Consider the following 23,311-nt stretch of genomic DNA (forward strand, 5'->3'; position numbering starts at 1 on the left):
TATTATGTTCCATAAAATTGAATAAAAAACAAGAAGTTTGTTGAAAACGGTAATAGGGATGAACATAATTCTACGTACTCTTTAAGGACGCAACAACTGCCAGAAGATAATCATGGAAGGATAGATAAGAGGAAAGAATTATTGGGATTGGTTAATTACGGATACATTATTTACAAGACGATAGATGAGAAGGGAGACGAGCGAACAAGCTACAAAAAACTAATATTCGGGATGAACAATAATGATGAATGATTATTTTTTAACAACTTAGCTTTAATCACGAACAATCGATTTGAAAGTTAAATTTTCTAAGGCAACAATCCCATCATGACACTCTCTGGTTTGTGTAGTGGATATTTTATCCATCAACTAACCCAAAGGTCGTTGGTCTCGTGGGTGCTCGTGTAAAAGCCTACTTTTAGTTACATTATGGGAAACCAAAAGTTGCTTACCGTGATCCTAGGCATACCAGAGCGATCCGTAGCGTCCAATGGAAAATAATGGAGTGAAAGAACACCAGAAGTAAAGGGACGGAAAGTTGTCAACTTTGTCCAACGTGTTTTTTTATTTCTATAATCCAGGGATAGCATAATATCAAAGCCTACACTGAAAAAATCTATCAGGATTTGAAACTTATAATATTTACTAAACAACAAATAAATTTATCAGGTTCCCAAAATATAACATCATATAATTTAAAAGGTATGTTTTCGTACGATGCTATGTGGTTTCCCGAGCATCATAATAAATTCCTTGGATGAATAAAAAATCTGCCTTGAAATTAGATTAAGTTTTTGTTAAGAGGGCATATATTAAAGTACTTTGTATTCTGTCCGACTAGACAAAATAGTGTTCCTTTGTCATTTATTGATTTCCAGTAGTAGTTGGTGAATGTATGAAGGTTTAAAAGGTCTTTCAGTAAGCAACAAAATCGCTTGTAGAATAATTGTTTCAATATATAATTTATTGCATACTAACGTTAATCGGAACTCCACAAGACCTCTTCCGATGCAATAACACATAAATTCTGCAATTGAATGCCAGGTCACGCATGACTTAGCTTCGCTTTACTTGTTTGTATCATTCCGAGCTGTAGGGAAGAGAGGGGAATTGCGAAACTAATAATTCCCATCCATAATTGCTCCGTCACATTTTAAGATACGAATGGGAAGCGATGAAATCATCAAAAATATTTGAATACTAATCAAGTAAACCCGAATACGAAAGCGTTACTACCTCATGGGATGATAATCGCGGAGGTAATGAAAACAATCTGTCGCACTCACCACGTGCAGGGGGTCTCCATCCGCCCTCCGCAGCACGTCATGCGCCGCCGCTGCCGCGGCCGCCGCCGCCGCCGCCCTGCCTCCCAACTGGTGGTGCGTCGTCGCCGGATAGTGCGGCTGGTGGGCTGCAGCCGCCGCGGCGGCCACCGCGTGGTGCGCATGATGTGCGTGGGCGTGGTGGGCCGCGGCATGGTGAGCGTGGGCATGGTGCGCCGCGGCCGCCGCGACATGGTGGTGCGCCGCATGGGCCGCGGCGTGGTGCGCGTGGTGCAGGGAGTTAAGGCCGGCATACGGATCCGCAGCCGACGCGACGGCGGCAGCGTTCAGATGGACGGCGGCCGCAGCCGCCGCCGCGGCCGCGTGGTGGAAGTCCAGGTGCTGCGATTGATTCTGCTGCCCCTGACCCTGCTGGCCCTGACCGCCCTGCGGCCCACCCTGCTGCTGCTGCCCTTGCTGCTGCTGTTGGCCCTGCTGCTGCTGGGGTTGCTGGTTCTGGGGAGGGGGTGGGGGAGGAGGTGGGGGTGGAGGAGGTGGAAACGGTGGCGGGAAGTAAGGGGGCTGGAAGTCGGAGGCGGTGGGCGTCATCCTGGGTGCCGTGGTGAAGGAAGCCGTGCCCCCGGCGCCGGATCCGATGGAAGCGAGGGAGCCAAGGCCGCCGGAATGGCCCGTGACCCGGTCCTGCAGGAGAGCCGCAAAATAAATGGAAGAAAGTGATTAATACCATGGGAACCGTGAACACATGCATGAATTATGTTTGGTACATACAATGAGAATCACAGGGTATGACTAATGCTGAGAAATTGGTCACTGTAATAACATGGCAAGCCTTCCCGATGACTTTAAATGTGACTTACGCAGCTCATTCAGCATACATACATATATCATCTCTGCCCATCCTAATGCATGCTAGTCAAAGCAAAACTAATTGACTTCAACGGTTTTATTAGTTTACTTAAATCATGGGAAAGAATAAGAATGATAATATCACTATCATGAATTATCGTTTGTTTTACAATTGGCCACGGAGATCCATCGAATCACGAACTTGAACGAAAAACCTCTTTTATATTGAGAATTCCACCTTAGTGTCAATATTAATTATTTTTTTAATATTTAAGGTGGGATAACCAATAATAAGACTATGAAAATGACATACCTGGTAACACACAGAAAGCACGCACGTTCTCTATAAAAGCAAAGTTCTTGCTTGAGTCTATGTTGTTCGCTATAGATTTATATTCCTGCCCATAATTATAAGTAAAACCCTGTATACTTATTTCAAATGCAATAAAATTTAATTACCTACCCATAACCGTCATCATCCGTTATGTATAGACACAAAAAGGGAGGAGTAGACATAAGAGTCAAAATTGACAAACACCTCCAAACAGCTGATACCTCTCACCCTCGTATGAAAAAAATAAGAAGTGAGTTGTTTTGTTTTGATCCAAAAAGCGTGAAACTCGTGAAACTATATGTTTGCGAGAACTCAGTTATTCCTAAAAAAAGATTGCACGCCCGATTAGGGATTTTGCCGTTTTTCGAAGCGGGCAGCACCCCACCCTCCGGACTCCTTCCCGTCCGTGAACCCAATTGATGGAAATTCTCTCCTCTATCGTGGGAAGATCTAAATTGAATGGGAACGGGTTCGAACCGTAGCACTGGGGAAATAAACACCCAGCAGAGAACACCGGGAGAGTGGAGGAAAGACAGAGAGGAGAGCCGACCAAGGGATGCCGTGAGGGATGCCTTTTGAGGGAAGAGTGGAGCGAAGTCCGGACCACCGCCCACTTCTGAGGACGCAACTACAGCAGAACTGCAAGGTTAATTGCAAGCGGCTGTGTAAGTCACGTATCCCCTCTAACGCTCCCCAAGAGAGTCCATCCACTTGGGTCCCCTCGGTTCGCTTCCCTACGCCTCCCGCATTACTATCCCGCGTTGAAATCTCCACTTGGCTTGCCTGTGTGTGGAGCACAAGAAACGGCGCTGAGCGGGAGCGTGCGACGCCGACTATCGCCATCCGGGATCTCCGGCGCCGTTTCCCGCGCTCCGTCCCCGACCCGCCCACGCCGAAGAGAAACGAACGAATTGCTAATCTCGGCGGATTTAATGGACGCGGTAGTAAATTGAAGCGCGGAATGAATTCAGGAGGTTTGTAAACGGGAGGATCACGTGGACAGATCGGGGTGCAGGGAGAGAGGCATTAATTAACGACTCTGTCCCTCCCTCCTTCCCTCTCTCTCTCTCCACTCGCTCCTCGTTCTTTCTCCCTCGTGCCGGGATTAGATTGAGAGAGGAAATGCTTTCGATTGGAAGGGAATGTGAGGACGGATTGCGGCGACTGGCGACCGATGATGGCACGACGAAAGACACGGAAATTGGGATCGATCCCTAAAGGTGCTCTACCAAGGAAGAAAAGCTAAAGCCGGCGCTCACCAGACCTCTGACATTTGTATGGATTCTTTAAGTTAATGTATGCTGTAGCTGGATGGCAGTCAGATGCTGTGATATCTTTCAAAAGCTAAGCAGGAGAAGTGAGGGTGAGCTGAAACTTATATGATTTACAATATGAGGTTCGGTCACTACTGATTTATTTGCTAACAGAACCATTGATTTAAAATAATATTATTATATTTTGGTCAAAATTCAGAGGTTTATCATAAATCAATTGGATATATTTCCCTAAAACTCAATGATGGAATGCAAAAGAGTCCATATATTTTCGAAGAGATTGTGCAAAGATATTGCCTAAAAAAATGCAAAAGGATATTATCACTGCTTAGGCTATCAATTATTTTTAATTCAACCACAAATCAAGAAAGTTCCAGGAAATGCGTACTTGCATAAAAGTTTAGTAAAATGTAAAATGGATTACAGATTTCTGTCTAACAAGAAGTGAGTTACTTACTTCATCGTTTGGATAAGATTATGGAACCTTCTAAAGCCTAAGGGAATTTTAAAAAATATTATATTCCTCAATAAATTATTTTTAATGAGTTATATTCGAATAAAAAAAAATGCTTGAGGTCTATTTCAACACCAACTAGTACAACACAAATAAGGACCTCTGTTCCAAAGCCGCCCATACTGAATAAACATGACATTCTCAATACTCGTACCTCCATGATCGCGGACATGCTGATCCCAAAGCACGGAGATGCCAGTGTTGAGCAATTCCTTCAGTAAAACCGAAGGCCAAACATCACAAATAAAAAGAAGTAATCCACTGCTAGCACCGAACAACACACAGTCGCCCCTTCAGTGGGCGCTCTCACAATTCCCCTCGCGGAGTCCCCGGAAGACTTCGTAAATCCGGAGACCACACACGTCCCTCAGAATTCAACGCTGCCTCCCGGCGGAATGACCTTTCGCCTTTCGCCCACGCCCCACGCGGCCTCCCCCCCATCGGAGACACATCACTCGCGAAACCCCACCCGAGCTTCCCTCCCGCCCTCTCCGCTCCTCCACCCGGAGCCACTTCCGCGGGCAGGGTTGTTCCTTACTCCCTTCTGAGGGGCTGACGGCCCCGGTTCGTCCTTCGCCACGGAAGGAAGGAACAGGTCGCGGGCAAAATAATAATACAACGTGCTCACAACTCACACTTTCGCACCGGTGCACACGGGATTGCACGAAGGTACTCGGAAGAAAGGACGGTTTTGGGATATTTGCGACGGGCGAGGCCGGCGCCTATGGACCAGAGAGGTGCTAATGGCACCTTAAAAACACGTCTTTCTCTCTTCGCGGAGTCACGCGGTTCCGCTGAGAGCTCGGCACGTCTCCGTGTGCCGTGGTCCTCTCCCGGTGGCAACGCGGTGAACTGCCGAAGACGAGGGGGCCGCCGAGCTTCCGAGAGAGCGGAGGCACCTCTTCATTTGCATGTTGGCACTGGGGAGAGGTTTTAGAGGGGGCGGGACGAAAGGGAGCGTTGTTTTCACTCCGCCACCCGGTGACTGTACTTCGGTTGTGGTGCTTAACGTACGCGAGCTTATCGGTCGAGTGAGGTGCGTGGGAAAAATCGTGAAAAGGAGTAAAAAATGAAGAGGAGGAGGGAAGGAGCCTTTGGAGCTGGGATGAGGGGAGAAGGAGACGACGTAGAGTTGACGTAGAGACGAGGGGGAGGGATTGGGAAAGAGGTGGTGGGGAATGGGCCTGATTCGGGAGGGGCAGGGGGGTGGCACTCGACGTCGAACTACGTATCACTTCACGGTCGTCCATAGAGGCGTCATCTCCGCGGTCACGTGCTATCTGACGTCACGAGGAGAGGGATCATCAGCCAATGGGCTCGAGGAGAGCTGTCAATCCCCTTAAAATCAGACATTCGCATTTCGGATGCAGCATAACATGAAAATGTGTCGAAATGATCGTCAAATTTTAATTCCGGAAGTACATTATATATTGGGTTTGAACTTCGGCCTGTCCTCTTACAGCTCTATTCACTCTTTTGATATGTGCTAGTTGATTCCGGGTAAAGATGTTTGCTTTATGAAGATATATTATTATCAGTCACGGGACGTGATAAAAGGGAATGGGATTTCTCACGGGAAAAGAAGAATTTTAAATGTCACACGAATGAATAATTTCTGTCACTTCACTCAAGCCGTTCAGCGATTAAAAACGAGTTGATCTTGTTTCGCATCCTTCGCAGGAAATTCACGCGAAACCTGAAGAATGACAAGTCACAACACTGGAAAATCCCAGCGGCACTCATACCACCGGCAATCACGTTTGCCAACACGATCTGGGGACGATAAGCAGTCCACGATGAGTACGTCAACACAAGCGGCACCTGACACTGGGTGAGAATTCAGGAATATTTGTTTTGATTTCTTTAAAGTAGGTCATCGGGCAGCTTTGGGACATCTAATATCCGGCAGGTTTCCGGACAAGCACTATAGTTGGCCTAAATGACAGATTGTTACAAACGGTTTTAGGATGACATCAGAGTTCAAGATTTTAAAATGCACACTTCAAAACAATATATCTGCCATATTAAGTCAATCGGCAGGAAGTAAGTATTTTATTGTCAATAGAAAAGCCTCATGTACGATGGTATCCTGTGAGTAAACCGATGAAAATCTTAACTGGCTTATTCACAGAGGTGTCGGCTTTTTGGTTGCCTGATTTTCCGCCTCTTTATGAATGCAACATTGCTATAGAACGAGTCCACCAGCATCCAACGGTGAAGCCAAATTTTCTTTCTCACACGGGATAACCCGCCGCTCGGGTTCCATAAATTCTATCTTCCTTATAATAGGCGTTAAAAACGAAAGAGATGCTGAGTGCAATAAAGAGATTTTGGGAATCCACCCGACCGGCACGCGATTCTGAGGATGTAGAGGGGAAGAGATAGAGAGAGTGTGTGTGAGAGGGAACGGGAGGGAGACCGCGGGGGATAAGTTCAGTCAAGTCGGTCCTCATCCAAGAGAGACCGAGTCGTCCATCCTCTCCGGCAGCACCGCAAGACCACACCATCCACCCGACAGATCCAAACTGACGGCGTGCGAGAGAGAGAAAGAGAGAGAGAAGGAGAGGAGGAGAGGGTGGGGAGTGGGAGAGGGAGGAAGAGAAGGGGATCCGAGCAAACTTCCCCTCTCCTCTTCCCCTTCACAGGATCTCACTCCAAACACCCCTCCCACAAAAGTCCCCGACCCACCCACCCCATCAACCCACCCCTACCCCTTGTAGTAACCCACCCCTCGCGCATCCCCCCTCCTCCCCCAGACAACACCGCCACCCAAACCCACACGCGCACTCAACACCCGTCCCCGCCCTCATCCCACGGACCCGAAGCGAAAAGCCAGTGGCCCCTTCTACCTCCACCGCCTCCGTCTACGCAACGAGGCTCCCCCCACCGCCCCTTCCATTCCCCCGTTCGCCCAGCAAAGTCGTCCCATCCCCTACGTCCTCCTCTCAGGGGTACCCTCCCCACACTCCTCCGCCCCTTCCCAAAGCCTCCATCCCCCACGCCTTCCTTTCCCTTCCCTTTCTCCCCCCCCGTGCCCGCCCCCTCCCTCTATTACATCCATCCGGCGGCCTTCCTGTTGCCTCGGGCAATCGCCAGAGGAGCACATACGGAGGGAGGATGGGGCGAGGGGGAGTGGCGGAGTGGGGGAGAATAGAGGGGAGGAGAGAGATGAATGAGGGAGCAAGAGATGGGTGGGGGAAGAGGGATGACATATTTCGGAGGAGAGGGAGCCGAGGTGCGGTGCAGGGCAAGGAGTGGGAGGGAAGTAGGAGAGGAAGGGGGTGGGAGCAACGAGTTGAGAAGAGGCGGGGTGGAGGGGGGTGAATTAAAAGGTTTTTCGGGTGAATAGGTGAGTCGGGTGACCATAGGATTAGTGAAAAGAGAGAAGACGTGGAAGTAGTATGGGGTAAAGGGGGGCCAAAGGGGGGAGGACCTTGGGCAGCCCGGGAGCAGGACGGTTGCGGTGGGTGGGATTGAGTAATTGATTGGCCAAAATTTGAGGGGGAAAAGATAATAAAATTGACGAGGAAACCGAGCAGGGAAAGGACATTGTTTTTTCCTTTCACTGTCCACCGGTGTACTTCCTACGTTCGCGAGAAGATTAAATGTTAATCGGCCGGTGGATTCGACGCTTACGGAACATTTAAAAACGATTTTACAGAGAAATCATTCTACTATAGATAGCCATTCACATTACTACACATTCGAAATTCTTTGATAGACCTAACCTCATGATACGGTGTAGTAATCCGAGCTGACTCTACGACGCAATTAATTGCATCCTTTAATCAAATTCTATCAAAATTTGTTGTCTCAGGCGTAACTTTGTGGAATTTGCATAACATATTGAAATGTAATAAAATAACTGACTTTGTAATTCCACACACTTTAAAGTGTGTGGAATTACAAAGTCAATTATTTCATTACATTTCAACAAATTCTATCAGTTGTCACTGTTTGAAAAATTATTTGGTTTAGTTGAAAATGAACCTTCTCTGGAATTTGATCCACAATTTCATTTATAGAATTGAAATAGAACAAATGATTGGGTAAATCAACAAAATTACTCACATATCGGTGAAAAACAACAATGATTGCGCTGCCTACCGTCTCGGAGTCAACCCGATTTTTTTCCTGTCGGTTATGGTTTCGCTCATTTCGGAGCAAAAGAAAACATAATTTACGGTGATGGATACCCTTAAGGATAAACGATAAATTGACGTGGTAACGTCTTAAAAATTAGCCTGTCCACCTCAACTCATTACCCGCGCAAATGCGGAGAAGTGCCTTCAATAGTGCCGATGTGTTATCAGATGTTTCATTGCAATTTCTCAGCGGTTTAATCGAAGTGGATTTTGCCCTACGTTCTTGTCGGGCGGAAAATGGGTTTCGGAGCGAAGGAGGCACGTAGGGAGTTGAGGAAATGGCTGCGATTTAGATGAACGGGGAGGTTCTGATGCTTGATAGGAGTGGAGTGGGATACCGGATGGGGTAAGGTAGAAGCGGGGATGGGGTGGCGAAGTTTACTTTGGATGAGTGAAAAAAATGGAGTTTGGGATAGCACTGAGACGCTTTGAGTGAGGTTAGAAATGGTCATGCAGAGGGTGAACATGTAAGCAGGAAAGGGAGGAGGTTAAGATATCAAGGTGGTGGGCTAAAAGAAAGAGAAGATAAATAATAACTTGGAAGACTGACAAGGACGAATGCTAACAGCTTCATTCAGGTATTAATGCTAGACAAATTTTCAAGACATGCCAATTTCCAAGACCTAGATATTGAAATACTAATCTAAGATATAACCTTGAGGGTCATGAGTTTCGATAACAATGTCTACAAAATTGATCGCCCATCGTGGACACTACACGAAATAGATTTTTTGGAGTTCTAATCGCATAGGTGGCCTCACATCCTATGGCAGTTCACTGGCATGATTTCTTCATAACAACGCTTCATTGATTTCAAATAATAGACTCGGTCCCATTACGCACAAACGAGTAAGATATAGCAGGATATATCAGGTATGCAATGGTTCGTTTGAAGACAATGGAAGGCTTAAACAGTGTGACGATTAATTGCAATATATTGTATCTATCATCGAGACAATGGTAAGTTAATTTTGAAAATAGTTGCTGTGAACAGAGTTGTTTGTTCTTCCATCGTGAATATTAGGAATTTTAATAAAGTGACGCTATGCATAGTAATTTACTGAATTCTCTTTGAATCCACGTGCTCTAATTCCAAATACTCTTCTTTCCTTCCGTAAAAGCCCTAATCAATTTATCCTCCATAAAATTACTTCACAATAATTAAAATCATAAATAAGATAGTCTCGTGCATATTTTTGTGATCCACATAGGACACGGAAATAATTTAGAAATTGAGGTGTCGTCCACTTAAATTTCAAAAAGAAATTCTTGTGGCACACTATTAATAAAAAAATTGGAATTTTATGAAAATCTTCTTCCTCCTTCCCCAAACATCATGTTGCCAGCTAGATATTTGGCAAAAATATTAAACGAGGTTCGTATAGGCGGGGGCAGATTAAAGGGATCGTGAGAGGCCAAAAGGATGAGATTCGGGCAGAGGAGGAAGGGAGAAACCATTACTGCGATAAAGGGAGGCTTCGAGGGGAAGATATGGAATAGGGTCGCTCTCTTGCGGGCTGTCGGACAGATTAAGGGGGGGGCAAAGGAAGGGAGAAAGAGGGCCCTGTGGAACCCTTGCCGAGGGAGGGGGAAGGTTGCAGGCGTCAGAGTTTTTGGTGGGGTGGAGAACGGGGGAAGAACATGGAAAGTTGAGCGGGACATCTAGTTATTGGGCGAAGTGGTAACGACAGATTGCACGATGGAGAATCGAAATCAAGGGTAAAAAAGGAGTTGATAGGGAAGGGTTGGGTGGGATCGAGATGGCGGATGAACTGGGGGGAAGAATGAAAATCCGGGAATGTAAAGGGGAGGAGAGAAGGGGTGGAAAGAAGGAATTTAATTTACGTTGGACCAGATCTCTGCACGGCGGAATGTCCACGAATACAATGGGATGAGATATTAAAGCATTAACCCGCATGAATCACAAACAGTCTGGCAAGGAGGCCCGTGCGCTTCATGAACATCTTTACTCCCCTTAACGGTCAGGACTCGAAATTTTTAGTGCATTGACAAATTGAGTCTTTGCGCACTTAAAGAGGAGTCACCAATTTACGAGGTATAAGGTACGAGAATGACGAATTAATATCGACTGCGAAAACAGGCCAAAAATCAAAGGAAGCGCTAGAAGCGGAATTACTCTAAGTATTTAATGAGAAGTTAACTGATATTATATCTCAAAAATTTTCAAATAAAAGAGTAATTTAATTCAAGGCATAATATTATCATGGTATTCGTTTCCTCAGACACATGTACAAATGAACGCACTGAAGTCGTGAACAATTAACACCTGGTTAAAGTCCATTAATTCGAATAGGATGATTAACTCCCTTTAGTTCAATAGCTGTATTATAGCTTCCCGATTGGCAATAATTCTAAACTGGACTGCAGTCGAGCTACTATTGTAGAAACTCCATTTATATCGCGTTAAGTGAGATGATGTCGGTGACGGTATGTTTTCCCTTGAGCATGTGAATTGTATGTTTTATGGGTGACGTGACTTAGGGTTTAAGGTATTTGAAGTGAATACTTTTACGACTTCGTTAAATTATTTTATTTTAGACCGATTTATATTTCACCTCTGCCAGAGAGCTGTAACATTCCGTCCAACAGAAATTTTCCTTTAACGAGCTACACTACCCAGAAATCAGTGCATGACATACAAAAGCTTCCACAGGCGAAGCGGAAAATGAATGCAGATGCTAAAACAGAGTTGGAAAATTGTTAAGGATTCCGTGCCATGGCTGTGCTGTTATAATTATTCGAATAACCATTCTGCTCATTTCCTTGCCTTATGCTTTCTCAAGGGGATCATTGCTGGCTTAAACTGCGAGTATATCCTAAATACGAAAACATTTATATTTCCTACCAAATGCATACATTTTCACAATTTTATGTCCTTAAAATTCAAATAAATTCGGGTACGCCTTGAGTGCATTTTTAAATACATCGAAAAGTTGAATGGCAGGAGAGACCAGTAGCCTTGTGGCATAGATCACAATAAAGAGGAAACAGGCAATTTTTATTGCAATTATTTTTAACTGACCGAAAAATTCTTAGACAGAGAGATGAACCAAAACAACTTGACTATTCACAAAAATCTGCAATAGACGAACTAGAGTAAAACCTGAGGTTATATATTCATTCGTATTTCGAAGGAGTGAAAAAGGCAGGAATCAAGTTCCCAGACTCAACGTAGTTTAATTATATAATATGATGAGATAAACGAGAAAATGTCTCAGCAAGCTTACATCTTACGGGGCAACAGTGATACCTGACCACCATGAAGTCTTCAAGAAGAGTATGAGAAAATATGTCCAATAATGTTTCCTGGTTACTGTTTCACTTCCACACTGGACTTTGAGATATATAAATGTCTCAAAACCATTTACCAGCGTAAAATATTGTTTGAAACCCTCTCTAGGTTAGATAGGGATATTTTATCTAACTAAAAAAATGCTCACGTGACGCGTAAGAAAAGATAATGAAATTAGCTATAACTGATTGGAAGTACTTTGTATGATAACGGGACCATTGTTTGGATACAGATAAGAGATAATTAAAATGAATTAATTACAGGTACGCAATGAAACTTCTGTTGAGCTATAAATTTATGCTCTTGAACTATGTGTGAATTAACTTAGATTTAAATAATAAATAAGAGTTATGTATCTAAATATTAAAATAATGCTTAAAAAATATTTTGTTAAAAATTTAACCGGAGTGAACGACCCAATAGTTACACTCTGGTGAGATCTTTTCCCATGCATAGTCTTATTAGGCCCCTTTTGCAATCTTAGATCTGAGATTATTATTTGTGAGGAGATGTAACGTACTGGAAAGTAAACCTATTTACCCCTAGGCAAATTTTCCTTTAGAGGGAAGACAACAAGCAGCCCGAGATGGCTTTGTTATTGCGGCTATTGCGTTCCTAATGACGGGATGAAGAAACGAAGCGGACTTTAGAGGCGAGAAATGGGAACAAGGTGCAAAGGAACGCTTGAGTAGAGGAGGGGAGGAGTAGCGGGGATAATGAGGGGGATCGAGGTGCAGAGAGAGGGGGGAGGGGCAGTAACAAAGAATAAGGAATGGCAACGGGGGAATCGGGGCCGAGAGGATTTTCTTCTTCGCGAACCAACGGTTAGGACCTCCAGAGGTCATCCTCCATCTCACGTGAGGGAATTCAGCCAAGCCATATCAACATTGCCGCGTAACATGATGCTTGATGAAGGATGGGGAACATAAGGAAAGGAAATCGAGAATATCACGATCCCGCACTGGTTCATAACTTTTTGTATCCGCTTCATTTCCCTTGTGACGTGACCTAATAAACATTCAAAGTAAGAATCGAAGAAATAAGAAACCTTCGTAAAAGAGATGAACTATAGTAATTAACCCGAACATTGGCAAGATAACTAGGCTAAACAACAAAATGCGATCGAGTAATCCCAAATGACTAAACACGCCATGCATTTTTCCCAAATAACTTATTCTTCTCGTCCAAAGTCTCAACACTTACGCATTGTTAGCACGACGTAAACACCTTCATGTTCAGTCACAATTTGTTACGAACTAGTTAATAAGTAATTTGTTCCAAAATGCCACGAGCAAAACGTGTGAATATATTAGCACGACAAGATGAAAGAGCAACTAACTCGCAAAAATTCGTTTCATGAATATTTTTAAGTTTCCCAATATTAAGGTATTAGACTGCATTCGGGCGTTAAGCATGGCCACTTGGAACTGAAAGCGAATTAATTAAAGCAAGTCCATTTCAACAAAATATTGTGATTATTCTTACGGTGATTTAAATGACAAAGCATCATTTCTAAGGCGACGAGGTAAGTATGGGCTGTGCAGTGCCAAATGCTAAACACAGATCCAAATTAAGAATATTATGATTGTTACTAACTTATGTAAAGAAAATTTGATTGAAAGTCGCAGACGGGAGAGGAAAACTAGATGTACCTATTCTGCAGTGCCATTTATCATAAGCTGCTCAGTGACGACGGAGTGCTATGTATTAATGGCAAAAATAGTCCTTATTACTTAAACGTTGCATGCTTCCTTATACTGGTAGAAAACTGCGTTTTACCTTTTCCTTATTTATTTATCAGAACGAATACATTAGAGAAGTAATCTCTCTTTCTACGCTCGTAATTGGCTTCTTATGCATATTAAGTGAAAGTCATGGGTACGCCATTCCGTGACGCGATTCTCAGCAGAAGCACGCTGAAAGTTCCTCCTGCCACACAGAATCTCACATTTTATCGTGGAAGTGTTACAGCTGTAAGTATATTCATCGGTTGGCGATCTAAGCACCCTTTTACTTTTCCATCTATCGTCGAGTTTCAGATGAGAGACGTACGCATTTCATTTACATTGAGAATATTACTAAAGAATGTGACAGGTACCAACCAGCCACGCGTGCAGTCCATGAAAGAATGTTGAGAATGAACTATTATGTCCGCTGAGTGGGGTACATGTTTGGATAATTAAAAGCCTCAATCCACGCCAAAAAGAAATAGTGGAAAGGAAGCGCTGATAATATTTCATTCGCACTGAATGGAAAAATGATAGCACATATTGCAAGTTAGCGATACCAGTTTATCTAAACCTGCAGAAAAGAGTGGGTTTTATCGCGGATTTGACTGAGATGAAAGGGAACTACATGAACAGTGGGATTGACTAAAAACTAATTGGTAAATAAAGAATATTTTTCTGTGTAAATGATACGGCGCCATATCAGTTAGATAAGTACATATATACACATATCATTGTTGGATATAGGTAACCCTCAGTAACCACTGGATCAATGAAATTCCATTGTACTTTTTATTTGGTAATGCACATTATGGCAGTTCAAGGAAAATTGAAATATTAATCTTTCATCGTTATTTCTCGGGTATAGGTACACAAAAAGACACGGTGTGGGTCCATTGGGTGGTGAATTATGAACCATTCTCTACATAATACAGGGTATCAGCGAATTAAGCTGATGTACACGACGAATAAGAAGTTTAAGAGAGTAATCAATGGTACTGGGAGAGAGCAGGGCATACGGGGTTCGTCCGGAAAATAAGTGTATTGAGCTCAGGAAAAAAAATGTATTACACTTTTACATATCTTAAGCTAATATTCCTCAAAATAGGACCCTTGTGAGTCGATACACTTGTTCCAGCGGCGTTCCCATTCCTGGAACGCTCCCGCGAAGGCATCATCGGGAACCTCTCGAAGACTCGTCGTCGACCTCTTCTCTGCCCTCCACGAACATCTTGTGCCACCGAGAGATCATGTTTCTGGACATGGCTGACTCCCCGTAAGCCTGGTTAATCATACCGACAGTTTCGGTAGACGATTTCCCAAGCTTTACCGCAAATTTGATGGAATAACGCTGCTCCAAAAACTTCGGCATCGCGTTCCGTGACGTGGGTCGAGCGTGGAGGTTCGCGTTAACAGAGCTCCTCACTACACCACAGCTCAGAGCCGACTGCCTTTTTCAGCGTCGCTTGCCAACATACCCCCCTTTAATCGCAGCCCGTCAGAGCGGTGCTGGGCGCGCCTGGAGCGGCGGGAAAAAATCAGTAGTCAGTACACTTATTTTCCGGACGAACCCTGTACACCGTAGGGGTAAAATGGTAAAAAATTCCAATTAAATCCTATTAATCGTTATTTGGCGAGTGGCTTTTGTCAAAATAAAACGGACTGCCAATAACCCGGGGGTTGAGCTATTGTACGGGGAAGGTGGCCACAGTGGAAAGTGCAATAACATTTATTTTGCTGCAGCTGCGGTAATAGCGTAAAGCCTTTCACGGCGTTAGTTTTGCGTTGAGAATAGAATCAATACCCACCACATTATTATTTCTAGGGGCAGCATTTTACTATCTATACTTATTGACTACGTTGATTTTTACTCACAGATGCCTAGAACAGTAAGAGTAATGACATGAGTGAAAAAGAAGGTGAAAAGAAAATAAAACTCGTAATTGTAGGAGACAGAAATACGGCCGCCAGGGAGAACCAAGAAGATGATACGACGAGTCAAAATTAATTAACTTAGTCAAGTTTTAAAGCGGAGAAAGAATTCGTCACAGTTAAATACTTTTTTAGGACCTAAAATGTTTTTGGAAACCGAAATCAAAGAATATACTCGTGGGATATGGCATATGAGAGCAGAATACTTAAAATTAAAAGTATTTTAGTGACTAATAAACATAAAAAACAACGTAAATAGCAATTAATTCGCAAGTTCGGAGTTTCAAAATTATCACAATTTACACACGCCTAGATTTTACCCTGAAAATGGGCACGAGTGTATACGGTAGTAATGGATGTAAGTCTTAATGGTAATGATTAAAATGAAACTTCAATTCCACAAATTGAAGTGAAAAGTAAAAAAGCATTTCCACAGGAAAACTCAGGGTAATAGAATATACCTAAACTTTCATAATGCAATTATAGTGTATGATTTTATAGATCATAAGTGATAACCAGTAAAATAAAAAACGTTTTCCAATACTACAGAGGATGAAATTGGAAAAGAAAAGCTTATTAACTTGTTACCCTGGTTCAAAAAGGTTATTGTGGATCTGAATGGTGGCTCAGAGAAAAGAAGAAAAGTACATAGGAAGCCTCGTAGGAGAACTGTAATGTTAAGACGTGTCAAAGGTTTGATAGCTGTAAATCAAAAAATATCCGATAAAAATGGATAATTACTTTTCCGTACGCATTAAATACCGAAAAGAAATTATAAAGGAGCTTACACAACTGTAAGAAGTCATTTATTAGTTCAAATCATCATACAAATGCAGAAGTAATGGAAATACATTCGGCAAAGTTACCATAGAAGGGGAAAGAAAAGTGGAGAGATTCAAAGAAACTGCGGAAGATGCCGCGACAGTAACCTTTAAATGAGTCATCCGTTAAATGCGCGTAACAATGCAACAAAGTCAAAGGGTGAAAATCATGCACCTTGACCGGGAACGGGATAGGGTATAGAACTGTAACAATAATAATAATAATACGTGTAAGTTAAAAATAAGATCCGATATTATGCCAGAAAGTAAGCCAAGTAGCAACAGATAGGGTAGGTGCAGTCAACCAATCTTAGGATTGAACGACCAATTATGATTCTGATCAGAAATATATACTGCAGTTAAGGTATCGCTAATGAGGAAGGACAAAAAATTGGTGGAATTCTCTTTTATTTACTAAAATATACTAAAATGAACACCGAGAAAATAAGTTACTAATTAATATGATCCGTATGAAACTGGAAAAGTATGAATAAATTCTATAAAGTACTTGATGCCTGTATACTGTATGAGAGTACGAGAACCATGAATGAAAATTTTTGAAAGGTTAGTCCTACAACTCAGGCATGAAAAATATGTACAAGAATTATATCATGGAATGAAATAATTCTTGGAAGAAGACAAAACTGAAACTATGAAAAGAAATATGTTAAAAATGCAACCAATTAAAAGAATTTACATAGAGAGAAAATTATAAATTTTATTTTAATTTTAGCGATATCTTCTAATAAGATTGATTGAAACTGCGCGTTTAATATACCAATGAAAGTAAGGGTTTATAAGGGAAGAATAGATTTCTAGCTGTTTGAGGCAGAGATGTTGGTGATAAAACGAGATTCCAGCATTGAAGAAGTAAATGAGAAGAAGTGCACCAAGCATGGCCTCTTTTGCCCTCTTCGAGATTTCTAATGATGACGCAGTAAATTGAAGAAAAGGAAATTTTCAATTGGAAATGATACTCATGAATCTGCATCTTAATCTTTACTCATGGCATTTTTCACCGAGAAGAAATGCCCAAGTAATTTGTAAAATGCAATAAATTTTACTTTTGGATATTAAATTTGATATAAAAAATAAGGGTTATATAAAACATATAGGAATCAGGGTCCAGCACCAAAGGGCATTAAAATTAAAAGAAAGGAATGAATTTTGCTACCTACAGAATAATCATGACCATCAGTAATGGAAGAGACAAAAAAGGTAGTCACCAAAAGCGTCCACGCAAATATGGAATTCTTCCAGAAGAAATAACTACTAAGACATAGCAAGACAATGCAAACGAAGACCAAAGGAAATAATCATAAAATATGCTCATCAAACCTAAACCCTGAGAACAACATTACGGAGAGTGCAAGGGTATGGTAGGACAAGTCTTTATTATTATGTGGGGTATGTTATTGAACCGTAGCGAGGGATGGGCATTATATTTGCATAATAGATACGGTTAAAATAATATCAACTTGTTGAAGAATGAGAGTATTAATTGAAATTTGGTACGTAAACATTTTGAAAGCCTTACTAATGAATAAAACCAAAGAGGAATAAAGAAGTTCGCAGCGAACAGGGCAATGTGTATAAAATTGTTGGGCCATATACAAAAGGCGTAATATTTTTCTGAAGGTAATCGTGGAAAGAAAACAGATGGTAAGACAACAACGTAAGAAAAAAGGAATATCTCAGTCAAAAATTAGTCAAGAGAATGGAAAAGGTAATAAAAAATGAATAAATTAGTCTGAAAGAGAGCAGAGCTACACGGAACTTATATTCGTTTTGATAACTACTGTATTAAATTGGAAATGATAAGAAGGTATCTCGTAGATATTTTATTATTCCAGGTCACATTGAAGAAGTGTGCAATGGACGTCAGCATATTACATTATTTGATTATTAAAATATCCTGAAAAAAACTATATGGAGATTTTAATGCCTCTTTGATGCCTACAAAAATCCTGATTATTACAAAATGAAAATATTAAATGCTCTCTTCGTATGAATTATGAAGACTTGTAAGAAGTTGTATGCTTCCTTTATTGAAATCTCCTCATAATTATGGTCGAGAATATATTTTATTTACCCAGACTGTTGTGATCATTTTCAACCATTAATTCCATTTGATAAAAACACATATACACAACCCGACCCAACATCCATGCCCAGAGGACCACTGGAATTCGTGATCTTTGGTTTAGCCGCTATCCACCTAACCAAGTGATTAATGGAGCGTTCGTTTCCAAATACAATTATGGAAAAAGATATATAAGCTCTAACGTCGTTATTAACTTTCTTGACTGCTAAACGCTTTACTAACACTCGTTTGAAAGGTTCTCCGTGCTACTTTCCTCGATGGCTAAAAAACTCTTCCAGATGATTAGTTTTAAAAGTAGCGTGCGGTGAGTACGAATCGATAATTCTAATTCTTCCAATAATATATATTCATGTCTCAAGATAGAATTCCCAAAAAAATAAATCCTCCATTCCGTAAATTCTCGGCCAGATTTATAGTTGCACACTCGAACTGCCCTATTCCCCTTCTCTTCGACTTATACATGCGACTGAATCATGCTCACCAACGTAAACCGGCCGATCGCGCCTGCAGAGAACATAGGAATGCAGACGAAATATCCGAGAACGGAGGTGGTAGGATGGGTCGGGTGCTGGGTCTCGACGAAGCGATTGGGATCAACTGGCTACATACGTAGCGCCACCGATCGCGGTAGGATCTCGAACTAATCGTCTTCTCTCTCTGTGATCTGACGTGCGATGACGCCACTGTGCTCGATGCTCGCCTCCTGAAGCCGTATGCCCGGACGCAAATATCGTCTTCCCTTGTACCATAACCGAGTCGCTCCATGGGCTCCCCCAATTCATAGTACGTAATTCCATCGAGTGGGAAAAAGTCACATAAAAATGATGGGATGCATCGCGGGAAATAGCCTGAAAGATGACGCTGTCCCCATTGCTATCAACCTCATCGACCAAAGGCGTGAAACATTAAGGTAATTTCTCTTTGAATTTTATTCTCGAAGACGAAGGACTTAATTATTAATTCCTGGTAAGAACAAAGAGGAGGATTCAAACACTAAAACTTATTCGAATGATTTTACAAGGCACTGAAGATGATAATAGACTCTGCAGCTAATTAATATATTCGCAAGGACTTCCGTAGCCAATCGCCAAACTTCAAAGGAATAAAGGAAATACTCAGATTTTCGCTTTCGATTATTCAATAGCGACATGTTGTGGCTAAAATAGCTTGTTTTTAATACCGACACTAATTTAAAAAAGCTGTGTCTGAATCCAAACCAAACCAAAGGTAATTAAGTAAAAACTATTGTAAAGGGTTATTTCGTGCACATTAGAAAATGTACAGGGATAAACATGAATTAATCTCATCTAGGGTGACTTGAATGCTTATAATAAGTTAAAAGTAAGGTTTCAAAATTAGAAAATAAATTAATAGTCAGCGCCAGATATCTCTATACCTGAACATTTAATTTTCTTGACTTACTCAAAATTTAGCTTTGAAACGAGAAGAAGCTTATAAACATCGAGTTTCCATGAATTCCCAACCACTAAATCGTGTCACTATACATGAATGAACGAGGGAGACTTGGAATCTTATAAACGTAACCTTTTAGCTTCTGTGGATTAAAAACCGGATAAGGAATACTACCTGTGCGGCAGAATCACAATACGCATCGCCTTTCACCCTCATTCCGTATCATTCTCTTCGTCACTACGCATGCGAAATGAATCGACACACACTGAAGCCATCTTAGGAGCGATCGGATTCGACTTTTCTTGGCGAGAGTGTGATAAATGGTCTCTTAGGAGCCTTTCGAGTCGTGTTATATGCCCGAGGCGCGACTAGTCGATGTTTTAATTACATGTATCCGGAATAAAATCGGGGACTAACGGGGCAGAGTGGGACGGCGAAGTCTATCGCCTGGTAATTAATCCCCTGAATAAGAACTCACGCCCTTTTGCGGCAGAGGCAAGCTACCGCAAAATGTTTGAGACAGTCGAGGCAAAAGGAAAAGCACTATCCCTTAGGCTTTCTCCCTAAAATACGCGAGCAGGTAGTTTTATCGCACCTGGATCTTTACTCGCACGACACGCTCATTTCGAAAGAAAAGGAACATCAGGCTGTCTTTAAGATACGCAACGCAACTTCTAAGACATAAATGCACGGAGAATGGGAATGAGAACAAAATTTTCGAATGAGGTTACTCTGATCCCCTGGACAGCCGCGGAATCCAATGTTTCCAAGTGTGGATTTTTCAACCGCCATCACAGGCTGTGGTAACGAACAAACGGAAATAACCAAATTGCTTATTTAAATATGGACTTTAGTCAATAAGAGGAAGAAGGTATTAAACTTAAAGAGTATTGAAACCCACTGGCTATTTGAAGTAATTTTTCATCAGAAGTTTTTTTCAGAAGAGTCACAGAAAAGGTATTCTTTTTGAAGACATTGAATAGCCTTGATTCGCTTATTCCCTTTATTCGCTAATGTTTTCTCAACATTTGCACATTACAATTTGTAACGTGAATTCATGTGCCTTGTCCATTAAGTTAAATATAAAAATATATCCTTCAGGTAGCATATAATATATGCAATTTTGGAAAAGGGAAATACTAAAACGTTTCAAGAGCAAGCGGAAGCACACTTGGATTCATCATCACTGTAGATAAAATAGGTCCAAATGCATTAAACGGAAGACGAAGATGGATCTTATATTAAAGTCAGAAGTGCTTTTTACATGTTAGCTTATATCAGACTGAGATTGATTCTTCTTCGATATGCCACATAATATTTTCAAATGTTAAAACAATTTGACTACTTATCATTCGCCTAAAATTTTATGAATGAATAAATTAAAAAAATAGGAGGGTATCACAGTTAGATTCGTCCATGTCAATAGATATTATATTATAATTAAATTCAATTGATGAGGAATACAAACTGGAATCATCTCAGCAAAAATCCCTTTTGAATTCAACTCAGAAGTCAAACCAAGTGTATAGCTAAGAGCAAGGTCACATATGTGACGACAAGAGGTAATTTCTATGGCATTAATATCACACCTACTCTCGAACAATGAACAATAAGGTCATTGGATAGAGTACGTAATGGATACTGAGTATTTGGATTATTCCTGGAAGGCGTATGAAATAACAACCCGGTGAAATCACAAAAATATACAGGATAGGTGGAATGAAAAGAGGGAGGACGAGGGCAAGAGTGCACAGAACAGCGATCAATCACCGGCAGGCTACCCGGTCACAAATACCGACAGCATATATAATCCATCGACGGAGATCCTTTCACTATCCATCGAGTCCAGGGTGGTCGGGGGGGATTGGAGAGGCACAAGGAAGGAAGGAGTTGGCCTCCCGGGCACTCATCATAGAAAGCGCGAGAGTGAAGTTACCAGTAAAAGGGCACGTGCCCAAATGACAAACGAGAAAAGAAGTTCGAGTGGAAAAGGAAGCGGTCAGAGTCGGTATGGCCCCTTAAGGCGTTTTCAAACGGTATATTGAATTGTGGCGAATGGGGGAGGAAGAGAATGACTGGGGTGGCGAAAGACTGGAGGGTGTTTTGATGTAGGTATGGCTTTTGCAACACGGGTATTGTTTAGAGACCGTTCAGCGGTTCGAGTCATTAGCACTCGAGAGAAAGGACGATAAACAGATATAGGTGCGTTTTTATTTGGCCGTTGTCGTGACCTCAAGATCAGTGATTATCGACTTATGGGCAATGCTCCTTTTGAGGCTAAATTTGGATTTTATGAATGGTTGATAGATCACGGTTTTGGACGACCATTCGACTGGGACGGAGGGAAAATCCCGTTCGTACTAGTTAATTTAATTTGCGGTCGAAGTATATTTCTCCATAAAACCAATTTATCTAAGGGTGAAAGATGAGCGTTTGAGTATTAGTACGTTTCAGAATATGGAAGAAAAAGTACGGAAACAAAACAGATGTAGATGATAGAATATATTGTGGTTGTATTTATCCGTGCTTAAAGTTGAAGAAATTTGAAATTGTTATATTGTTATCAAGGTCATCGGCCACTTACACTAACCACGGGTTCTCTGTCTCCAGTTCTTTCATAGGGGCAATTTGAGATCAAAATGATTTGACGAATTAGGCCATTAAAAGGGGGAATATTACAACACATAGAGGTACAGACTGCTAGGTTGAGCTTCAGACGATAGGCGAGTGAGAAAAAACAAGGAAGGTAAACAAGGCCCTTCAAGAAGACAACAACTTAGATAGTGAATTCCTACTTCTCACGAGAAATCAATGTGAATGGGAACGAAGATCATCTGAAATGTTGTTCGCTTCGACAAGTCCGAAAATCTCTCTCGGTACTGATGACTGCCTCTTACGTATGAATAAGAAATCCAGTTCCTCAATCTGATTAACAAAGATGAAGCAAAAATAAAAAAGAGATCTTTACTGGCTCCATGGATTAATATATGTTCCCAATAATTGTCGAAATCATATCTTGTGTGATTCTGGCAGAGAAACACGATTAATATCATAGTGTCTGCACCCTTCCTGAATAGACTACGAATCGACTTCACCGGAACTGGCAATGTATGGTCCTCAAATTCAAACTTTTTCACATCTCTAAGTGTGCACTGTGATTCTGGACTTGAGAGATCTCTTAAATGCATCCCCCATTAAGTAATCAGTTGACTATAAAAAATATCAACCCCTAAAATAATTTAAATATAATAGAGAAATAACTAGACTCAAAAACCTATAATAATTGAATAAAGCCATACGAAAGAGCTAAAATTTGAAGATATTTCATGTCAAAATTAAATTTTTTATCATATTTAATGAATTGGAATTTAATAAATATGTTCCCTACAAGACTAACCACATGACACCGCATCTCTTGGTTAATTTTATGCAATAAATAATACACGAGAAAAATGCACCACGATTTAATTTAAATTGGAAAAGGCTCCCTTACTTTTCCAAGATCACACGCTCAGAAAGTAATTATTTCCAAATTGCTAACAGCTGAATTATTGATTATTTTCGCAGTTTAATTTTGATATATCTTTTCACTATAGGAAACATTA

At 41.6% G+C, this 23,311-nt stretch overlaps 1 protein-coding gene across 1 annotated transcript in view; it reads right to left on the minus strand.

Moving 5' to 3' along the window:
• The window catches only part of LOC139693658 (protein hairless-like), a 73,285-nt gene that overhangs the window by 20,021 nt on the left and 29,953 nt on the right, over positions 1 to 23,311 (minus strand). Inside the window, exon 2 of the mRNA XM_071591897.1 lies at positions 1,287 to 1,964. Within this exon, the coding sequence (XP_071447998.1) occupies positions 1,287 to 1,964 (678 nt within the window). The remainder of the gene's footprint in view (positions 1 to 1,286; positions 1,965 to 23,311) is intronic.

Source organism: Hetaerina americana, unplaced genomic scaffold (assembly GCF_022747635.1).
Source record: "Hetaerina americana unplaced genomic scaffold, ioHetAmer1.1.p SCAF_5, whole genome shotgun sequence".
Lineage (NCBI taxonomy): Eukaryota > Metazoa > Arthropoda > Insecta > Odonata > Calopterygidae > Hetaerina > Hetaerina americana.